Here is a 17,634-nt window from a genome sequence, read left to right on the forward strand (position 1 = left end):
CGCCATCATGCTAGTCTTATCTTCCGTACCCATGCAAAGGAATATGTCTCCTTCATTTAGATGACGCATTTTCTGGAATACCTGAAAGGAATTAGACATGTGAATAGAAACACCCGTGTCAACACACCATGAGTTAGTAATTTTAGAAATAAGGTTTGACTCAATGAAAAAAGATTTGGAAATACTTGAGGAATTCTGCTTCAAATATTTTTTATAGCTAAAACATTTTTTCTTTATGTGTCATGGCTTCTTGCAAAAGAAGCCCTTGACAGGTTTACGATTACTCCCACCATAAGACTTGGAGTGAACATTTTCCTTTTTGGAAAATTTTGACTTATTGAAATATTTCTTCTTCTTTTATTATGGATTGAACTTAAACTTGGACTTTTCAGATAGATGGATTTGAGATGTTTTCATCATTTTCATTGAGGTCTCAACAGCTTGTAACTGAGTGAATAAATTCAACCAATATGGATCTAGTCTTTGTTAGATTATACGTGATTACAAAGCTAGAAAATGATTCTAGAACACAAGTCAAAACTGTATCAATTTCTCCTTTTCATCAATATTTGCTCTCAAGTTAGTTCAGTTGATATGCTCATCATCTTTATCATATGATCTTTAACTTGCGTACCTTCTACCATTTTCATATTTGAAAACTCCCTCTGAAGAAGTTGTTTAGATGTAGCAGAAGAATATTTAAACATGCCTTCTAAGTTTTGCATAATTTCTTTGGCATACTTAAAAGGAAGGTAATGTCTTTGGAGATCATTTTTCATAGATCCTAACATGTAAGCTTTAACGAGAGTATCGTCCATGTTCCAATCATTAAGCACATAATCGATCTTATCAACAACAAAAACAATGCCCAATTTTCTTTTCCAACTTTCTAAGTTTATTCCATGTAGTTTGTCTTCACTAAGAATCTCTACTAGGGGATTAAAAGATGTCATGATAATACTACGTACGAGACCACATCCATCCATTAACATGATTGTATTTAAATATATGATTATTCACTAAGCATGAGATTTTATAAATTGCATAATGTGCCTACCTTACAGGATTTAAATTTATAAAATATTAAATTTAAATCCTGTAAGGCATTAGAACCTTTTTAGTCATCAATAATAAAATCCCTTTTGAGTCAATTTTCTAGATGCTAATTTAGGTGGAAAGTAATTGGCAATACCCAACTTTTTCAAGTGGTTTAATCTCTGCAATTCCATAATACCATCATGCCTAGTGTTTTTGGGCTGCCATGACAATATCACAAGAGCCAACCAATTATTTCAATTTATTACATCACTAGAATTATCTCCTTTAGGTGTTGCCTATAACAATGTTTTGAAATGACCATGTCCAATCATGTAACTATCATTATTCATGCATGGGGTTGGTTTCGAATAGGATTTTCACTGCCTACTCCATTTATTGCATGTATGTTTTATGATAATTAATAATAGGAAACTGCAAAAAAAAAAAAATATATATATATATATAGGGTCGGGTTCCGTATACCCCTATTACGACTCACATTGCGACACACCGTTTTGCCTTATATGGGCAAAAATTATTTGGAATGGGCTGATTTTTTGTGAGGATGATCTCTATGGTGAGGAGATCATCCTTGCCAAAAATCAGCTCATTATGAAACTTCTAGCCCCATGTTTACAAGTTGAAAAATTTTAGACCGTCCAATTTTTGTAAATCAATTTTGATGCGGTTAGAAGTTTTGGAATGGGCTGATTTTTTGTCAGGATGATCCCCTCATAACAGAGATCATTCTCACAAAAAATCATCCCATTCCTAACATTTTTGCCCATATAAGACAAACGATGTGTCGCAATGTGAGTCGTAATAGGGGTCGTAATAACGCCATCCATATATATATATATTACTTTGATCTTGACAAGCTCTAGATTTTTATTTATTTATATATATTATTTTAGTTTAATGAGATTGAGAACTACATCGACATAGCTCTGATACCACTTTTGTAGGTGATACTACATGCATCGTGGATCGAGTCAAAGATTCTCAATCTACACAATATAGGTTAGTATAAAATATAAATTAATAAATCATACCCTATGATTATCTTTGTCGATAATCAAATTTGAATATGATAAAGAGAGGTACAAAAACCAATCGCTTTCAAGATTAGAGAAGTACATAAACCACAATAGCTTTCGCAATTCCGAACTCCTAGATCTTCACCCCAAATATCCTAAATTTTATTGCACCGAGTACTTATTAATGTACTCAACAATTAAAACATTTAAAGAAAACTAAGAGATTATAGAGAATGAATTATAATTGCTTGAGTTGTTGTTTTTTGAATAAATAAGTCCCCTATTTATACTAGTTCGAAATTGAGAATTAAATTCTCTTTTCATAAATACTTTAGAAGCTAATATTATTTAATAAACAAAACCTTTTACATACATGCACATGAAAAATGTGATTTCATTAAAGGGAGAGCCCACTTTATGCTTACGTGCTATAATTCGAATCCAATTCATTTGATAAAGGATTTTTATAGATGCATGCATGAAGTTTTTGTATTTATAATAAAAATTACAATCAATTATATTTAATAATAAACTTCATGTGTGAATACATGCACAAGTTACTTGAATAATTTTAAATTTATTTTATTTAATGAATAAGTTTCTCTTATAAATTTTTATCCATTAACAATGGGATTTTGCATTTAATTTTAGAAAATTGTCTCATACAAATGTATGCATTTGACTTTTAATTTTTATTTTATTTTATGGAATAATCTGAACTGTTACGAGAGACCCCAAGTGTTACTTTTAATGAGAGATATGTACGAGACTTTTCATATATTCTATTATTATAATATATATAGATAGATTTATTTATTTCATAATTTTTAACCTTAACAAATTATCAAGACTATATTAAATAACTCCATCTCTTATTCTTCTTTATGAGAAAATTTCCACATACATTAATAAATATAGGCTCTGGGGTGGAATCTCCAAGGGTTAAGGGTATGTACTTATACCCAATGCTATCACGTAAACACCATCGTGCTATTTGTACTATGTTCTATAACCGATACACAGTGTACTAAAAAATTAATTCAACCCACATGTAATCACATTGTGATCATTCCCCATCACTCAAGTATCTTATTAGATCATTCAGATCGTCTAGATCATCAAGAGTTTTCCCACCATCTTATAACCATTTAATATATAATCGACAACACCAAAATATTTGAAAATTATTTTCAAAATATAATATAACATATATAATATTTTAAAAGTCATCCAAAAAATCATTTGATTAAAATCTCGCTACCCAACATCTTTATTTATTCATCTAAATATTAAAATGATTTAAGATGTGGGAAGTCATGGATATGGCCATCCTGTGGAATCCCATATTGATATCATCATGAGATCAACTAGATCCCAAAAATGTCTAGTTTATTGGTCAATAGAGACTCAAGGTTTTGACAAATCAAAGAATCGTAGTTAAAACTTATAGAATTTCACATAATTCTTAGGTTAAAGGATCAATGTGAATACACAATTTTTTTTTTTTTTTAAAATATCAATAACTTCATTTAATGAGGTCAAAATTATGTAACCAATCACATATCTAGTGGGAAAAAAATGAGATAGTATTTTGCACGATTCTCCAATATGTGCCAACACATATTCACTTGCCAATAATACTACTCAGCCTCGATGGAAAAACTCGAATCCTTAGAAGGGATCATTGTGCATGTGAGAACCATAAAAAATGAGTTATTTCCAAATTCATTTCCTAACCTTAGTCAAAATTTGAGGTTTACAAGGATTTGGTATTTTTGGATTTTCTATATAGATCTACTATGGTTTAAAATCACCTACAATGTTGCCTCGTGACATGTTATTTTTATTATAAATTTCGGTTATATACCAAATATGACCAAGCCTTACTTAGTTCATGGATTGAAAAAAGGAAAAATTATTATAAAAAAACAAAAAAAAATTTAAAAAAATTGTAAGTAAGAATCTTTTTCAGCCCTTTAAGGGCCGAAAATGTACAGGAGGAGAGAGAAATTTTCGACCCTTAAGGGGTCGAAAATTTCTCTTCCTTCATTTTCTCTCTCTTACTCTCACCTTTTTTCCCTCCCTCGGTTTTATTCTTCTCTCTCTCTTTCTTCGTTTTCTCTATCTTACTTTTACCTTTTTTTCTCTCATATATTGATCTTGATCATAATCAAGATCAAGGTCATGATCGTGAGATCTTGATATTGATCATGTTCAAGATTGTGATCGTGAGATATTGATCTTAATCAACGTGATCATGATCATAATTTAGATTGTGATCGTAATCATAATCGTGATCGTGATTTGCATTGTAGGACAATCATGATCATGTTAATTAAGATCAAAATCTCTCTCATATTTCTCTCTTTGATTTATTTGCTGATTGATTATAACAACACGATCATGATTGTGATCATGGTTGTGATCATGATTGTGATCATGGTTGTAATCATGATTGGCCTACGATACAGATCACGATCAGATCTTCATCACAATCATGATCATGTTGATTAAGATCACGATCGTGATCATGATCACGTTGATTAAGATCAAGATCAAAATCTCAATATATGAGAAAATAGATGAAAGTAGAAGAGAGAAAATGAAGAGAGAGAGAGAGAGAGAGAGAGAGAAAATGATGAAATCGAATGAGGGAAAAGATGTGAAATAGGAGAGAGAAAATGAAGAGAGAGAGAGAGAGAGAGAGAGAGAGAGAGAGAGAGAAAATGATGAAATCGAATGAGGGAAAAGATGTGAAATAGGAGAGAGAAAATGAAGAAAGAGAGAAAAAATAGGAGAGAAATTTTCGGCCCTTACAGGATCGAAAAAAGTTCATACTTATAATTTTTTTAAAATCTAATTTTTTTTTATGAATTAATTTTATTTTTTATTTTTTATTTTTTTTAAATAATTTTCTCTTTAAAAAAAAAAAATTCTCAAAATACAATTAACTAGTAAGGCCACAAAAATACTAATGATAACTTACTCCGATGCACATTGGAAATTTTTGTGGGCTCCCTAACCTTCACGCAAGTTCAAGACGTGCTATCCTAGAGACTAATCCTATCCCAAAGAAGCGTAGGAATATCTTGCTATATAAAAATAAAGAATAAAACAAATTGATGACAGGCCTCCTTTCACTTAAATTTTCCTTTCTAATACTAGGTTAAATGACCTAAATGCCCTCATACAAACCTAAATGTAGTCTTCAATTTTGAACTGAGCGAGTGGGGTAAAATAGGGTTAGAAAACATTTGTAAAATGATTTGATAATTTGCACCATAGAAGTGCCTTTCAAAGTAATCAATTTCATTACGTCACGCCTATTATACGTAAGGATGGAGAGACTGAGAAAGATGTTGTCATTATGGTTCAAAGCTAAAATTATTGTATGTGAACATTTTATAAAACTGAATGTTGGATAGTCAAAGTTTCATATAAAGAAATTTGAGCATAACAGAGATTGAGATAGATGAGTGGAAAGACTTAAAACAGATATAAATACATAGAATTAGCTCCAATTGGCTTATTGAAAAGTTGATTTTTATATGATATATTCATCAATATGAAATTTGATAATTTTGTTTAATATCGTGTTTTGTATAAGAAATATACATTTTATAATTTTATATTGTCGTACACACCAACTTTTGCCAACGCCACCCCCCGAATGTGTGCAATTCTTTGGTGATTTACCTAGGAATTGGTGTGGCATTAGCAAACATTTCTTAAAGACTAAGACCAATTGAAGACGTCTTTTTTGAGTCCAAACCCAACTTCAGGAATTTGGAGCACGACCCAAGTGGTTATGATTTAGAGTCTCCATAACCTCTCAACACATCTACTCTGTCTATAGTGTCGTCGCCATCTTAACAAACCATACACACAATGGTTCAAACAGAATTCGAACATCAACTGAATTGAAAATGAGGAATGAAGTTGTTGTCTATGTTGTAGAGTAGCAACTGAAAGAGTCAAATAAGAACACATTGGATGGTAGAATATGTACACTTAGAACAGATGATGCTAATATCAAGCATCATCGGCATCACTTCCAACCACCTGAGCATGACGACCGATCCAGTAGTTGCTCCCATCAGGACCCAACACCTTAAACCTGCTCAATGATAGAATGTCAATCTCAAATACTTCCCAACTTCTAAAATCCTACGAGAGATTCTATTGCCACCCAACTTTTATTAATGCCACCCCAATTCATATGTAAATCAGTACACATCTTGGTGTGGCATAAACAAAAGTTGGTGTGCCAATAGAAGTTCTCAATCTTACCCACCAACAGGAATCTCAAAACTTGTTATCTAACCCATACCCACCTCTCGAGGACAAATTTCCCTTCTTTGTACTTCTGCAACTTCTCATGGGCAGCTTCCTGAAAGAAAACCAAAACCATCCGAGTAACTAACTGCTGCTACAATATCATAATTTACGTATCAGAATTTGAAAAGCTTCTGTCTCCCGATCTTACATATTTCCACCCCACAATGGACCCACACCCTACGCAGAATACGTCGGCAACAGTATGCATTCCAGTCATCATATTCCGGTCTTCTTTCTCTCCGAGAGAGACATTCACACTGTCAAACGTTGGGAGTGAAGAAAAATCATTTGGTCCTTCCAAATGGGCAAACAGCAGATTATGCTTCGAAGACGAAAAACTATGTATAGGTTTGAATAAGAGTGCATGGGAGTCACTATGCTCATATGATGCATGTGTGAGTCTTTAAATTTGTCGACTTTTATTTCCTTCCCATATTTTTAGATTCGAACTTCTTACATGAACTCTAAATTGTTTCCACTAAAACAAAACGAATTACTAGCATCCTAAAGTCTTAGACCATCCATTGGTGGTGTCTCACCAAACCTTGAACATGTCTTTCAAACAAAATTCGTTTTTGAAGTATAAAACGCTAGAATTAAGTTGTAGAGTTATCTATGAAAATATTTTTGATATGGAGTTGAAGGTTCGCTCACAGAATGATACAGCCAAAATCCACGTCTTATATGCAGAACTTACAATCCTGACACCTTGATAAGAGGCTATTATGCATAAAACGATCAATTTACATGGCATTTAAAATATATAAGAAAGAAGAACATCAAGAAAACTTACACCTTAGAGAATAGATAAGCCCTCCCATGCTTGCAATGGAAAGACTGAATAAAAAGAACATAGGCAAACCATTGAGTCAGAAAGTTTGCCTATCAAACCATCCTAACACTAGTATAATTTAGACACTGAAAAACACATAAAACCAAAGGTTAGACTTTGAATGCAAAATAAAAGAAAAGCCTTGGACTCCACGACCATGGTGGGATAGTTCCAGCAAAAAAAATACATAACGTTGAATTTAATACCAACTTTTTTTTTGATAAGCAAATTTAATACCAACTTACCTCACATAGGTAAGAGAATTATTCAAGCTTGGTACCTTACACAGAGCACAATATGACCAGTTGAAGTGTCCACTAATAAGTAAAGAAATATTAACTAAAACAAAACATGGTCCATCTAAGCAAGCTTTACCTTGGTCAAGCAGTGAACATTAAAACCAACCAAAACCATGACCAATTGGATCAAGCACTTTGTTGTACAATGCAAGGTAACTTGCCAAGTAATCAAGAACTTTACATGTTTCCTGAGGCTTCCCTCTAAGCATGTCTTCATGAGACCATGATTGCTCATTATCTGAAGCAATTTTAGACAAGAGCCCAAGCAGCTCTTTCCCTTTCAAGCATTCTCCACTTTTATTCCCCCATACCGGATAAATTTTAGGAACAATTCACCTCTATACACTTGAAACTACAGAATTTACATCTAGTAGTGAAAATGTGAATTAGAAATAGGAAAACTTGTGCTGGTGTGAAATGCTGTGAGGATGTTTCATAGAATCAATGTGAAGAACTAGAGCTGTACTTCAAACTAAAGAATTTCCAAATATAGGATGGTTCATTTCTAATAATAACCATAGAATCTAAAAAGAGTGAGCAAATCCACAAATAGAAACAGCTCAAAAATCCCAATATTCAACTGACCATCAGAATTAGCAGAAAATGGTGCGATCATTCTCCAGAGAGGCATGAATATAAAGCACTTAACCGATGGGAATCTAAACAAGTTTACAATAAATGACCGATGCATGAATGTGTTTTCCACTTTCCTTTAAATCTTCTACCCTTAAAAGGAATTCCTCAACTGTTTGCAGCAAAAATTCAGTTGTGGAGATCAGCATAACACACATGGATTTCTAATAAACGAACAGAAAATGTTGGAACCATCGTTTCAACAACAAAGTCAGATTAAGATATTGTTGTGCATGTGTCCTAAATTCTCTTTTTATTACCTATTATAGATTTTTGGATTCTTGTTTAAGTATTGCTTTGGGTTTTTTTTTTTTTTGGGGGGGGGGGGGGGGGGGGGGGGGGGGTGGGGGGGTTTGCAAGGTTGTAGAAAAATGGTTTATGAGGAATAAAGAATAGCGAGTTTTAGAGAGGTGTGTCATATGTGATGAAGGTACAAGGAAGCCTGATACTCCAATACTCAATGTGACTCTCATTGCAGGACCTCTTGATCATCGTCGCCCATTAATGTAGCCCATTCCCACCACCTAAAATTTCCTTTACTTTGTGAGTGGTTGCTTTCTTGCATTTTCTTTAGGCCTTCGTATTGTCATCAACAGTGTTTGATTCTCAATTTTGAAATACATTGCACAAAGCATCAACAAAAAAACATCAAACTGTCAATGGGGAAGAAAGCGAACAATATTTGAGTATCTGTAAACACCTTTATAATAAAATTATAGAACCCATGTCCAATTTCTCTTCTCTAACAAGGAGTTCCTATAACTATCATATAAATGTGCTTAGCAATATAGAATTCGAGCTTTTCATGACTAGTAAGTCAAGAATCTATGATCACTCCCAAAGAAAACATGGACAATCGAATCATTGATCAAGAAGCTAATAAAAAATTAAAATAAATAAATATACTAGGGAAACATATTAAAAAAATATATATATATGTATATATATATAAAAACCCAAAAATGAAAACATTGCTATGAGAGAAACATCATTTGATGACCCGAAGAGACCAAATCAACACAATCAAGTATAAATTCAAGAAAATAGCTATAAATTACATAAAACCCAAATGGGGGTTCTAAAAATTCCTTATCTTTGTCAAAAGATAATAAACTAACAAATAAATACCAAAGAACTAAAGATTACATAAAATCTAAGTCAACCAAATCAAGTATAAATTCAAGAAAATGGCTATAAATTGGCTTAAACCCAAATGGGGGTTCTTTAATTCCTCATATTTGACAACAACAACAACAACAACAAAAAAAAAAAATACAAAAGAACAAAAAAAGTCATCAATTTGGTGAACCTGATGATACATCCATTCTACAAGAAATCAAATAATTCCAATATAAAACTAAATAAACCATATCAAAGCTCCAAATAGAGAATTAAATTAACGGGGTTGTACAGATGAGGAGATTAAACCTTAGAAACGATGTCTTCGCAGAGAGCAAGATGGGTTTGACAGTGTTTGCAGCTGTAGATCATGCCTTCCAGATTGATCAAAAAAAGCCTACCCATTGCTCCTCTCTCTCTCTCAACTCACAACCCAATACTTCTCTCTTTCTTTCTCTCTGAAACAATCTACTAATCGATCTTTTAATACAGAATCCGCACTTCTCTTCCTTCTTTCACTCCGGAATTAAAAACCCAATCTCTGTAAAAGTAAGAAAAACAAAACCCAGAGAATCAAAAGCAGTTACGAAAGAAAGAAAAAAAAGACTGAAAGATCAAAAGAGATCTCTCTCTCTCTCTCTCTCTCTCACCTGCAATTATTCTTACACACGAACAAGAAACACACACACGGCAACAATTTCCAGACTGTTATATAAAATGAAACAATATTGCCAGTCCGAATTTTATAATGCCAGGCGATTTAATTAATATTTTAAAACTCGGTATTCTGTCTTGGACTCCACCCAAAAGTGCCGAGTTGACTCATTTATTGAATGAGTTCAAAAATTTAAACTGATTTAAAATAATTTAGTAATATATAATTTGTATTTAGATAATTATTATTGTTTTTCTCACCAATGGGTCGATTAGTAGATGCTCAGTCACAACTCACTAAATCTCATTTTCAGATAGATAAAAATATTTAAAATTAGTTATATTATATATTATATAAAAAGTATAAAACTCAGCTGATTAGGATGACTCACCTCTGTACTATAAATTTTTTGAATTTACCTCACTTTCTTTTTAATTACAGCTTCTTTCCTACTCTCATCCTTTGTAGATGTCGGTTTTTAAAAAAATTGTCAAAAGTTGGATACAATTTGACTAGAATTCAGGTTTACAATGAAAAACCCGTTGAAAAGTTTGGTTGAAAAGATAAAGTTCTGATTTTCTAACTCTCCCTCTAACAAACTCCCCTCAAGTGGTTGTGGAAAGAATCATAGAATTTCCTCGAGATGTACAATTGCACATATACATAAATATATACATAAAATAAGATTCGGAGTGGAGAAGATGGTTTTTCGAGATTTATGAACCCTCGCACCCTCACAAACCAAAGGTTCTTTCGGATTCAAAGATGCTCTTCATTTTTCTCTAGTTCTGTCGACAACCACAAACAAATGGAATTCATTTATGTTTTTTTTTCTCTTAATTTTTTTTTATTAAAGATTAGTCTAACATGGATTAGTATGCCACACAATACTCTTGTCTTTTGATACTGTATCATCCACATATGTGAGTTTATGAGTTTGGTTGTCAAATGGAATCCACAAATCACAACTCTCCAAATAAAAAAGGTGATTGAGACTTAACCCTCCAAGTTTTAGTGAATATTTGAGATGCCTCTGTGTGTTCTAAGAAGGATTAATAGAAAATGATGTTATTCCCCACTTCTTCAATCTATAGTCAAAATCTTATGTTTTCTCTGAACAAGTAATTATTTTCAAACCCTTCAATCTTTAGGGTTTTTTTTTTTTCAAATCATCTAACGCTCCCTTATCCCAAAAATATGTGTGTGTACATATATATATATATATATATATATATATATATATATATATATATATATATATATATATATATATATTTAGAGAGAGAGAGAGAGAGAGAAATGTTCAGCACCAAACATTTTGGAAAACATTTTGCCCAAACATGGGTTAGAAGTTTTGGAATTGGTTGATTTTTGATGAGGATGATCTCTACAGTGAGGAGATCATCATCACCAAAAATCAGCTCATTCCAAAACTTCTAACCCCATCAAAAATGATTTACAAAAAATGGACGGTCCACAATTTTTCAACTTGTAAACATGGGACTAGAAATTTTGAAATGGGTTGATTTTTGGTGAGGATGATCTCCTCACCGTAGAGATCATCCTCACCAAAAATCAGTCCATTCCAAAACGTCTAACCCATGTAGGAGAAAAATGGTTGGCCAAAATGTTTGATGCTGAAAGGAACCCATATTTATATTTTTTTGGTCCCGTTCACCACCCTACGCTTTACTCTATGCTTTATCAAATGTGTTTTGTCCTACATGGGTTAGAAGTTTTGGAATAGACTGATTTTTGGTGAGAATAATCTTACATTTGGTCATGTAGGACAAAACACGTTTAGTAAAGCGTAGGGTAAAGTGTAGGGTGTTGAACATTTCCATATATATATATATATATATATCCTCAATTTATATAAAATATTTTGTCTCACTAACTTTAACTAACTTAGCAAGCCGAGATAATCTAGAGAAAGAAATAACTTTGATTGGTGATATAGAACATATTTGTGGACCAACAAATCAAAATTTAATCTGATTGGTATTTAATGACTAATAACTCTTAGTATCCAAAAATAACAAGATTCAATGACTAGATTTCATTCAAAAAACAATACTTAAAAAGTTAGTGGCTATCTATGATTCACCAATCAAGTTTACTTTTGAATATTGGTCCACCAACTGGTTTATTTAAAGTTGAGAGAGACAATGTGCCCAAAAGAGTGCCAGATGGCAGTTGAAGGGAAAGGGTGACCACTGACTACTGAGTCCATCAAATTTGAGCTTATCAAAAGCAATGTATTTAGTTATTTATTTGCTATGGTTCATTTGACTGGTATTGGAATTATTTTAAATGTGTTTACTTTTTGTTAGAATAAATTTAGATTAATAATTAACAATTATATCTACTATAATATTTAGAACTAGAAATAAGTTCCAAATTTTAAAATTACCAATATTACTAATTTTAGTACACCTTAGTGAGTTTGGATTGGATATTAGAAGGAGAAAAAAAAAAGGTGATTTAGACATTGGTCAGCTTCCATTGACTTGAAATTTAACTCAGAAATTTACACGATCACACAAAATTCAATGATTGAAAATTATTCTTGAGATAAGTATTATCAAGATATACAAAAGTTTCAATTATTGGATATTGTGCTTTATCTGGTGATGATTGTATGTTAGTTCTTGAGTCAACAAACCCAACCCTTATACATACCTTCCACATTTTCTCAAATATTTGAGACTCATATGCTCTTGGAGCCCATTTACTTGTTTCACTGACCTAATTTTTCATAATACTCTTTGCACCCACTTACTAAAATTCTTAAAAGTCATCAAATGAACTTTGGTAGGAACCTACCGAACATTACAAAATAATTCGGTATGTATTGGCATACCAAACACAAATATTTACATGAGAAAGTTCTATTAAGTAGGTATCTACCAGACGAATTTGATAAGTACCTATCGAATATAACTTTCTCATGTAAATCTCTAGTTCAGTATGTTAATGCCGAATTTTTGTGTATATGATCGGTAAGTACCTATCAAACTTTACAATAATGATTCAATACTAGCATACCGAACTAGATATTTCACATGCATGACATACCAAACTGGAGATTTCACACACAAAATTTCTAATATGAATGACTTCAACTTGATTGATTTTTGAAGTATTAAGATAAAAAAAAACATACAATTAAATAAAGAGAAAAATGCCTCATTTTTTTTTCTAGATACAAAGAAAAAGAAGAATGGGAGAGAGAGAGAGAGAGGGGTATGGTGGAGAAGAAGGAGATAATGGATAGAGAAGACGGTGAGATGGTTAGGATTTCATTCGGTAGAATAGATGGAGAAGAGGGTGAGTGTATAGAGTAATACAATAAAGGTATAAGTGTAATTTCCCTCTTTTTTAAAGATTCCACTTAAACGGGTGTCGAGAGCGTTTTTTATGGGCACCAATAGCACGACTCTTAAAAAATTACACTTATACCCTTATTGTATACTCCCACCATCTTCTTAATCTATTTTACCGAATGAAACTCTAACCATTTCAGCATCTTCTCTATCCATTCTCTCTTTCTTCTCTACCATCTACCTCTCTCTCTCTCTCTCTTTTCTTCTTCTTCTTCTTCTTTACATCTAGAAAAGTTGAATGAGGGTTTCAAGTTTCAATGATGGTCTTCTCATTCTTTAATCTTACTTTTTTTTAAATGATCTTAACACCTTAAAAATCACTTGAGTCGAAGTCATTCATATGAGAAAATTTGAATGTGAAATGTCTGGTTCGATATGCTAGTACCGAATCATTATTGTAACGTTCGGTAGGTACCTACCAATCCTAGACACAAAGATTCGGCACTAATATATCAAAGTAGGGATTTAAGGAGAAAGTCTTGTTCAGTAGGTACTTATCGAATTCATTCAGTTGGTACCTATTAGACATAACTATCTCGTGTAAATCTTTTGTGTTTGGTATGTCAGTATACATTGAATTAGTTTTGTAATGTTCGATAGGTACCTATTGAATCAATTAAAACAAATTTGATTTTGAACATACCAAAATTTGTTTGGTGACTTTTAAGAATATTTGTAAGTAGGCATAAAGAGTATTATGAAAAATTAGGTGGGCGAAATAAGTACATTGGCATCGAGAGTGTATATGGTGGGCGTGAGTAACATGACTCTTATTTTTTAAAATCCACTTAAGTGAGTGTTAATAGCACGGCTCTAATGGAAATGATCTAGTTGCCCTCTTAGTTGAAAGTTTTGATTTTCTCTTCAAAATTTGTTATCTTAAAATTCTTCATTGTAACTCCAACCTAAAGTTTCAATTTTATCTTCAAATTAGTATATTCTTAAATTAAAATTAAAAATAGCACTTATGGATTAAAAAAAAGATAGAATAGATATTTAAAAAAGGTGAATACTAATAAAGATAGAGGCTCCAAAAAATCTCTATGGGCTCTATATTGAAAGACGTAAGCAGAGAGCTCCTTATCAAAATATAGAGATTTGAAGTCCGATTGAAATTGCTCTCTAACCTTTGGGGGGGGAGTATTTTTGTCCTCATCTTCAAACCTGTCCTCAATCTTTTTTCAGAAAACCCTCCATTTTTTCACCTAAAAATCTATTTTATTGTTGAGGTTAAATTTTTTTTACCCAACAAGTTGAAGATATCTATTTTATTGTTGAGGTTAAATTTTTTTTACCCAACAAGTTGAAGATAACAAATTTCTGGTGACCAAAATAAGAAAATGGGGGCATTAAGTCATTTGAAGTTGGTCTCTCAATGAAGATCAAGGTCAAGATACATGCCATCAATATGAAACACGTGGATATTCTTAAAAAAAAACAAAATTATTATAAGAAAAAAATGTAGAATCCGTACTAATCCCGCAAGCGTTTTCTTTCTATAACAATTTCTGTAGATTCTTAAATCTGTCCCACACGTTTCCCACTCCAACTTCAGTTTTCTTGTTTTGCACGAAATGGACAAACCATAGAGGTTGCAGTAGGTGTAGGTGACTCCTCTGTCGGTCCATTGAGTCTATTTTTCGATTTTTTTTTTTTTTAATTTTTAATTTTTAATTTTTAATTTTTTTTTTTTTTAAAGATTAAGAGAGGGTTAAGCAACCCCATATTTGATACTATTTCAAGATATGATGCAATTGCTATGGACGGTCATGATCTTTCAATATTATTGATATTTGGTGACAAGACATATGTAACGAAGTCGAGCGAAGAACAATTGAAGAAATAAAAAAGATGTAATCACCCTGACTCCCTAAAGATTGAAGTACGAGTAAATCGATTCCACTGTGTAGAGAAAACTTTTTATTAAAGATTACACCCCTCGAATGCTTTTGTTGAATAAGAAAGAGAAATATTTTCCTAACTAATTTAGTAAAAGTCTTATTAAGGATCGTTTTGCTTAAATGAATTATCACCTCAGCAATCCAACACCACAGACCTCTAAGGTGTTGTGAACAATTTTGATTTTAAAAAAATAACATTAAAAATTGGAATTAAAATCAAAACCGCCAAAAAACACAGATACCCATTGCTTCGGATTCTCAAGAGTCAAATGAGAAAAAAAAAAAAAAATATATATATATATATATATATATTATATAGGGTGGCGTTCGCGGGCTAACATTTTAGCAAACTTTTTGGCAAACTTTTTTTAACCGCTGGATTTAACGTAATCGAACGGACGTTATTTAATTTCACGCGTTATAATAAGAAGTTACATATTTATAGTGCCATCCCTTAAAAATTGAGTATTTCATGCTTCCTCCCTCTCCTCTTTAAACCAGAGAGAACAAAACTCTCTGTTCTCTCTCTCTCTTCGAACTCTCTCCTCTCTTCGCCCTCTCTCACCCTCTCTCTCACTCTCGCCCTCTCTCTCTCTCTCACTCTCATCATTCTCTCTCTCTCGCTCGCCCTATTCCTCACTTGTTTGAATGCAGTTATCCAAGAAGTATAGGTGGGATTCTAGGTAAATGGTCGATGCTTGTTTTGGTTGGAGACATGCATAGAGACATGAGGATGATCTCTCTCAATTTCATGAGCAATGCAAGGCTTCGAACACATCTTTTACAAGAGGTAGAGAGTCATACCTTGTTGGTTATAAGACCTTGGAAGGAGAATACTACATTTTCAGCTCAAGATGAAGCAAAGAAGGTAACTTTTTTTTTTTTATTTTTTTCTTGTCAAGATATTTTTTGTTTATTATTTTCATATGTTAAAAGTTCAAAAATAGCTTATTTGTCAAGAAATATTTGTAGTTTACCTTCAATTTAATGGCGAAACATATCATGAGTATGGAACCTGGAGAGCCCGAAACCAAGCTTTTGAAAAGAGAGTACATTACATTCATGAAAGGAGTTGTAACCCGCGCGCCTTTGAACTTTCCTGGAACAGCTTATAGAAAGGCCTTAAAGGTATAATTCAATCTTCTCTTCATACACAAAAATTTTAATTTTTTTTAAAGAAATCCCAGTTTTAATAATTGTCATTAGTTTAAAATTTTTTGTTTTGTGATTAATTTAATCATAATTTCAAGTTATTAAAGAATAAATCCACTCTCTATTTTTTTTTTTCCAGAATTAGTGTACCACTCTAATTATTAATCATGATTAATATATGGTAGTCTCGGTCGAGCATCCTTAAAGTTATTGAGCGAAATATGAAAATGAGAATATGGAAGGCGAACGATGAGAATGGGAAAATGGACGAAGATGATCTTCTAGGATGGGTATTGAAGAATTCAAATCTATCGACGGAACAAATTCTCGATTTGATACTAAGCTTGCTTTTCGCTGGTCATGAAACCTCCTCGGAATGATGAGAGAGAGAGAGTGAGTGAGAGTGAGTGAGAGTGAGAGAGAGAATGATGAGTGAGAGAGAGGGCGAGAGTGAGAGAGAGAGGGCGAAGAGAGGAGAGAGTTCGAAGAGAGAGAGAGAGAGAATAGAGAGTTCTGTTCTCTCTGGTTTAAAGAGGAGAGGGAGGAAGCATGAAATACTCAATTTTTAAGGGATGGCGCTATAAATATGTAACTTCTTATTATAACGCGTGAAATTAAATAACGTCCGTTCGATTACGTTAAATCCAGCGGTTAAAAAAAGTTTGCTAAAACGTTAGCCCGCGAACGCCACCCATATATATATATATATATGGGGGGCGTTCAATGGCCAATTTTTTGGCAAACTTTTTGGCAAAACATTTTTCAAAACATGAGTTAGAGGTTTTGGAATGGGCTGATTTTTGATGAGGATGATCTCTACGGTGAGGAGATCATCCTCACCAAAAATCAGCCCATTCCAAAACTTCTAACCCATGTTTACAAGCTGAAAAATTGTGGACCGTCCATTTTTTGGAATTGGCTGATTTTTGGTGATGATGATCTCCTCCCGTAGAGATCATCCTCACCAAAAATCAGCCCATTCCAAAACCACTAACCTATGTTTTGAAAAATGTTTTGCCAAAAAGTTTGCTAAAAAGTTTGCCCTTGAACGCTACCCATATATATATATATATATAGGGTAGCGTTCAAGGGCAAACTTTTTAGCAAACTTTTTGGCAAAACATTTTTCAAAACATAGGTTAGTGGTTTTGGAATGGGCTGATTTTTGGTGAGGATGATCTCTACGGTGAGGAGATCATCCTCACCAAAAATCAGCCAATTCCAAAACTTCTAACCCCATCAAA

General features: G+C 32.7%; 1 protein-coding gene across 1 annotated transcript; it reads right to left on the reverse strand.

Moving 5' to 3' along the window:
• Positions 1 to 5,967: 5,967 nt before the first annotated feature.
• LOC147386259 (protein yippee-like) lies at positions 5,968 to 9,933 on the reverse strand. Its single transcript, XM_086423083.1, has 5 exons — positions 9,606 to 9,933; positions 7,207 to 7,250; positions 6,562 to 6,670; positions 6,410 to 6,465; positions 5,968 to 6,192 (listed from the first exon to the last, which is right to left on the reverse strand). Exons 1-5 carry the CDS (start codon positions 9,699 to 9,701, stop codon positions 6,108 to 6,110), a joined length of 390 nt encoding a protein of 129 aa, XP_086279209.1. The 5' UTR covers positions 9,702 to 9,933; the 3' UTR covers positions 5,968 to 6,107.
• Positions 9,934 to 17,634: the final 7,701 nt, after the last annotated feature.

Source organism: Akebia trifoliata, chromosome 14, assembly GCF_017979445.1.
Source record: "Akebia trifoliata isolate Shusen 1 chromosome 14, ASM1797944v1, whole genome shotgun sequence".
Taxonomy (NCBI): Eukaryota; Viridiplantae; Streptophyta; class Magnoliopsida; order Ranunculales; family Lardizabalaceae; genus Akebia; species Akebia trifoliata.

Excerpts from the sequence above, each read along its gene's own strand:
- LOC147386259 (XM_086423083.1), bottom strand. The coding sequence starts at position 9,701 with ATGGGTAGGCTTTTTTTGATCAATCTGGAAGGCATGATCTACAGCTGC. Across the intron at positions 7,251-9,605 it reads GCGAAGACATCGTTTCTAAG|TCTTTCCATTGCAAGCATGG; the intron begins GTTTAATCTCCT and ends CTTTTTATTCAG. Across the intron at positions 6,466-6,561 it reads CCATTGTGGGGTGGAAATAT|GAAGCTGCCCATGAGAAGTT; the intron begins GTAAGATCGGGA and ends GTTTTCTTTCAG.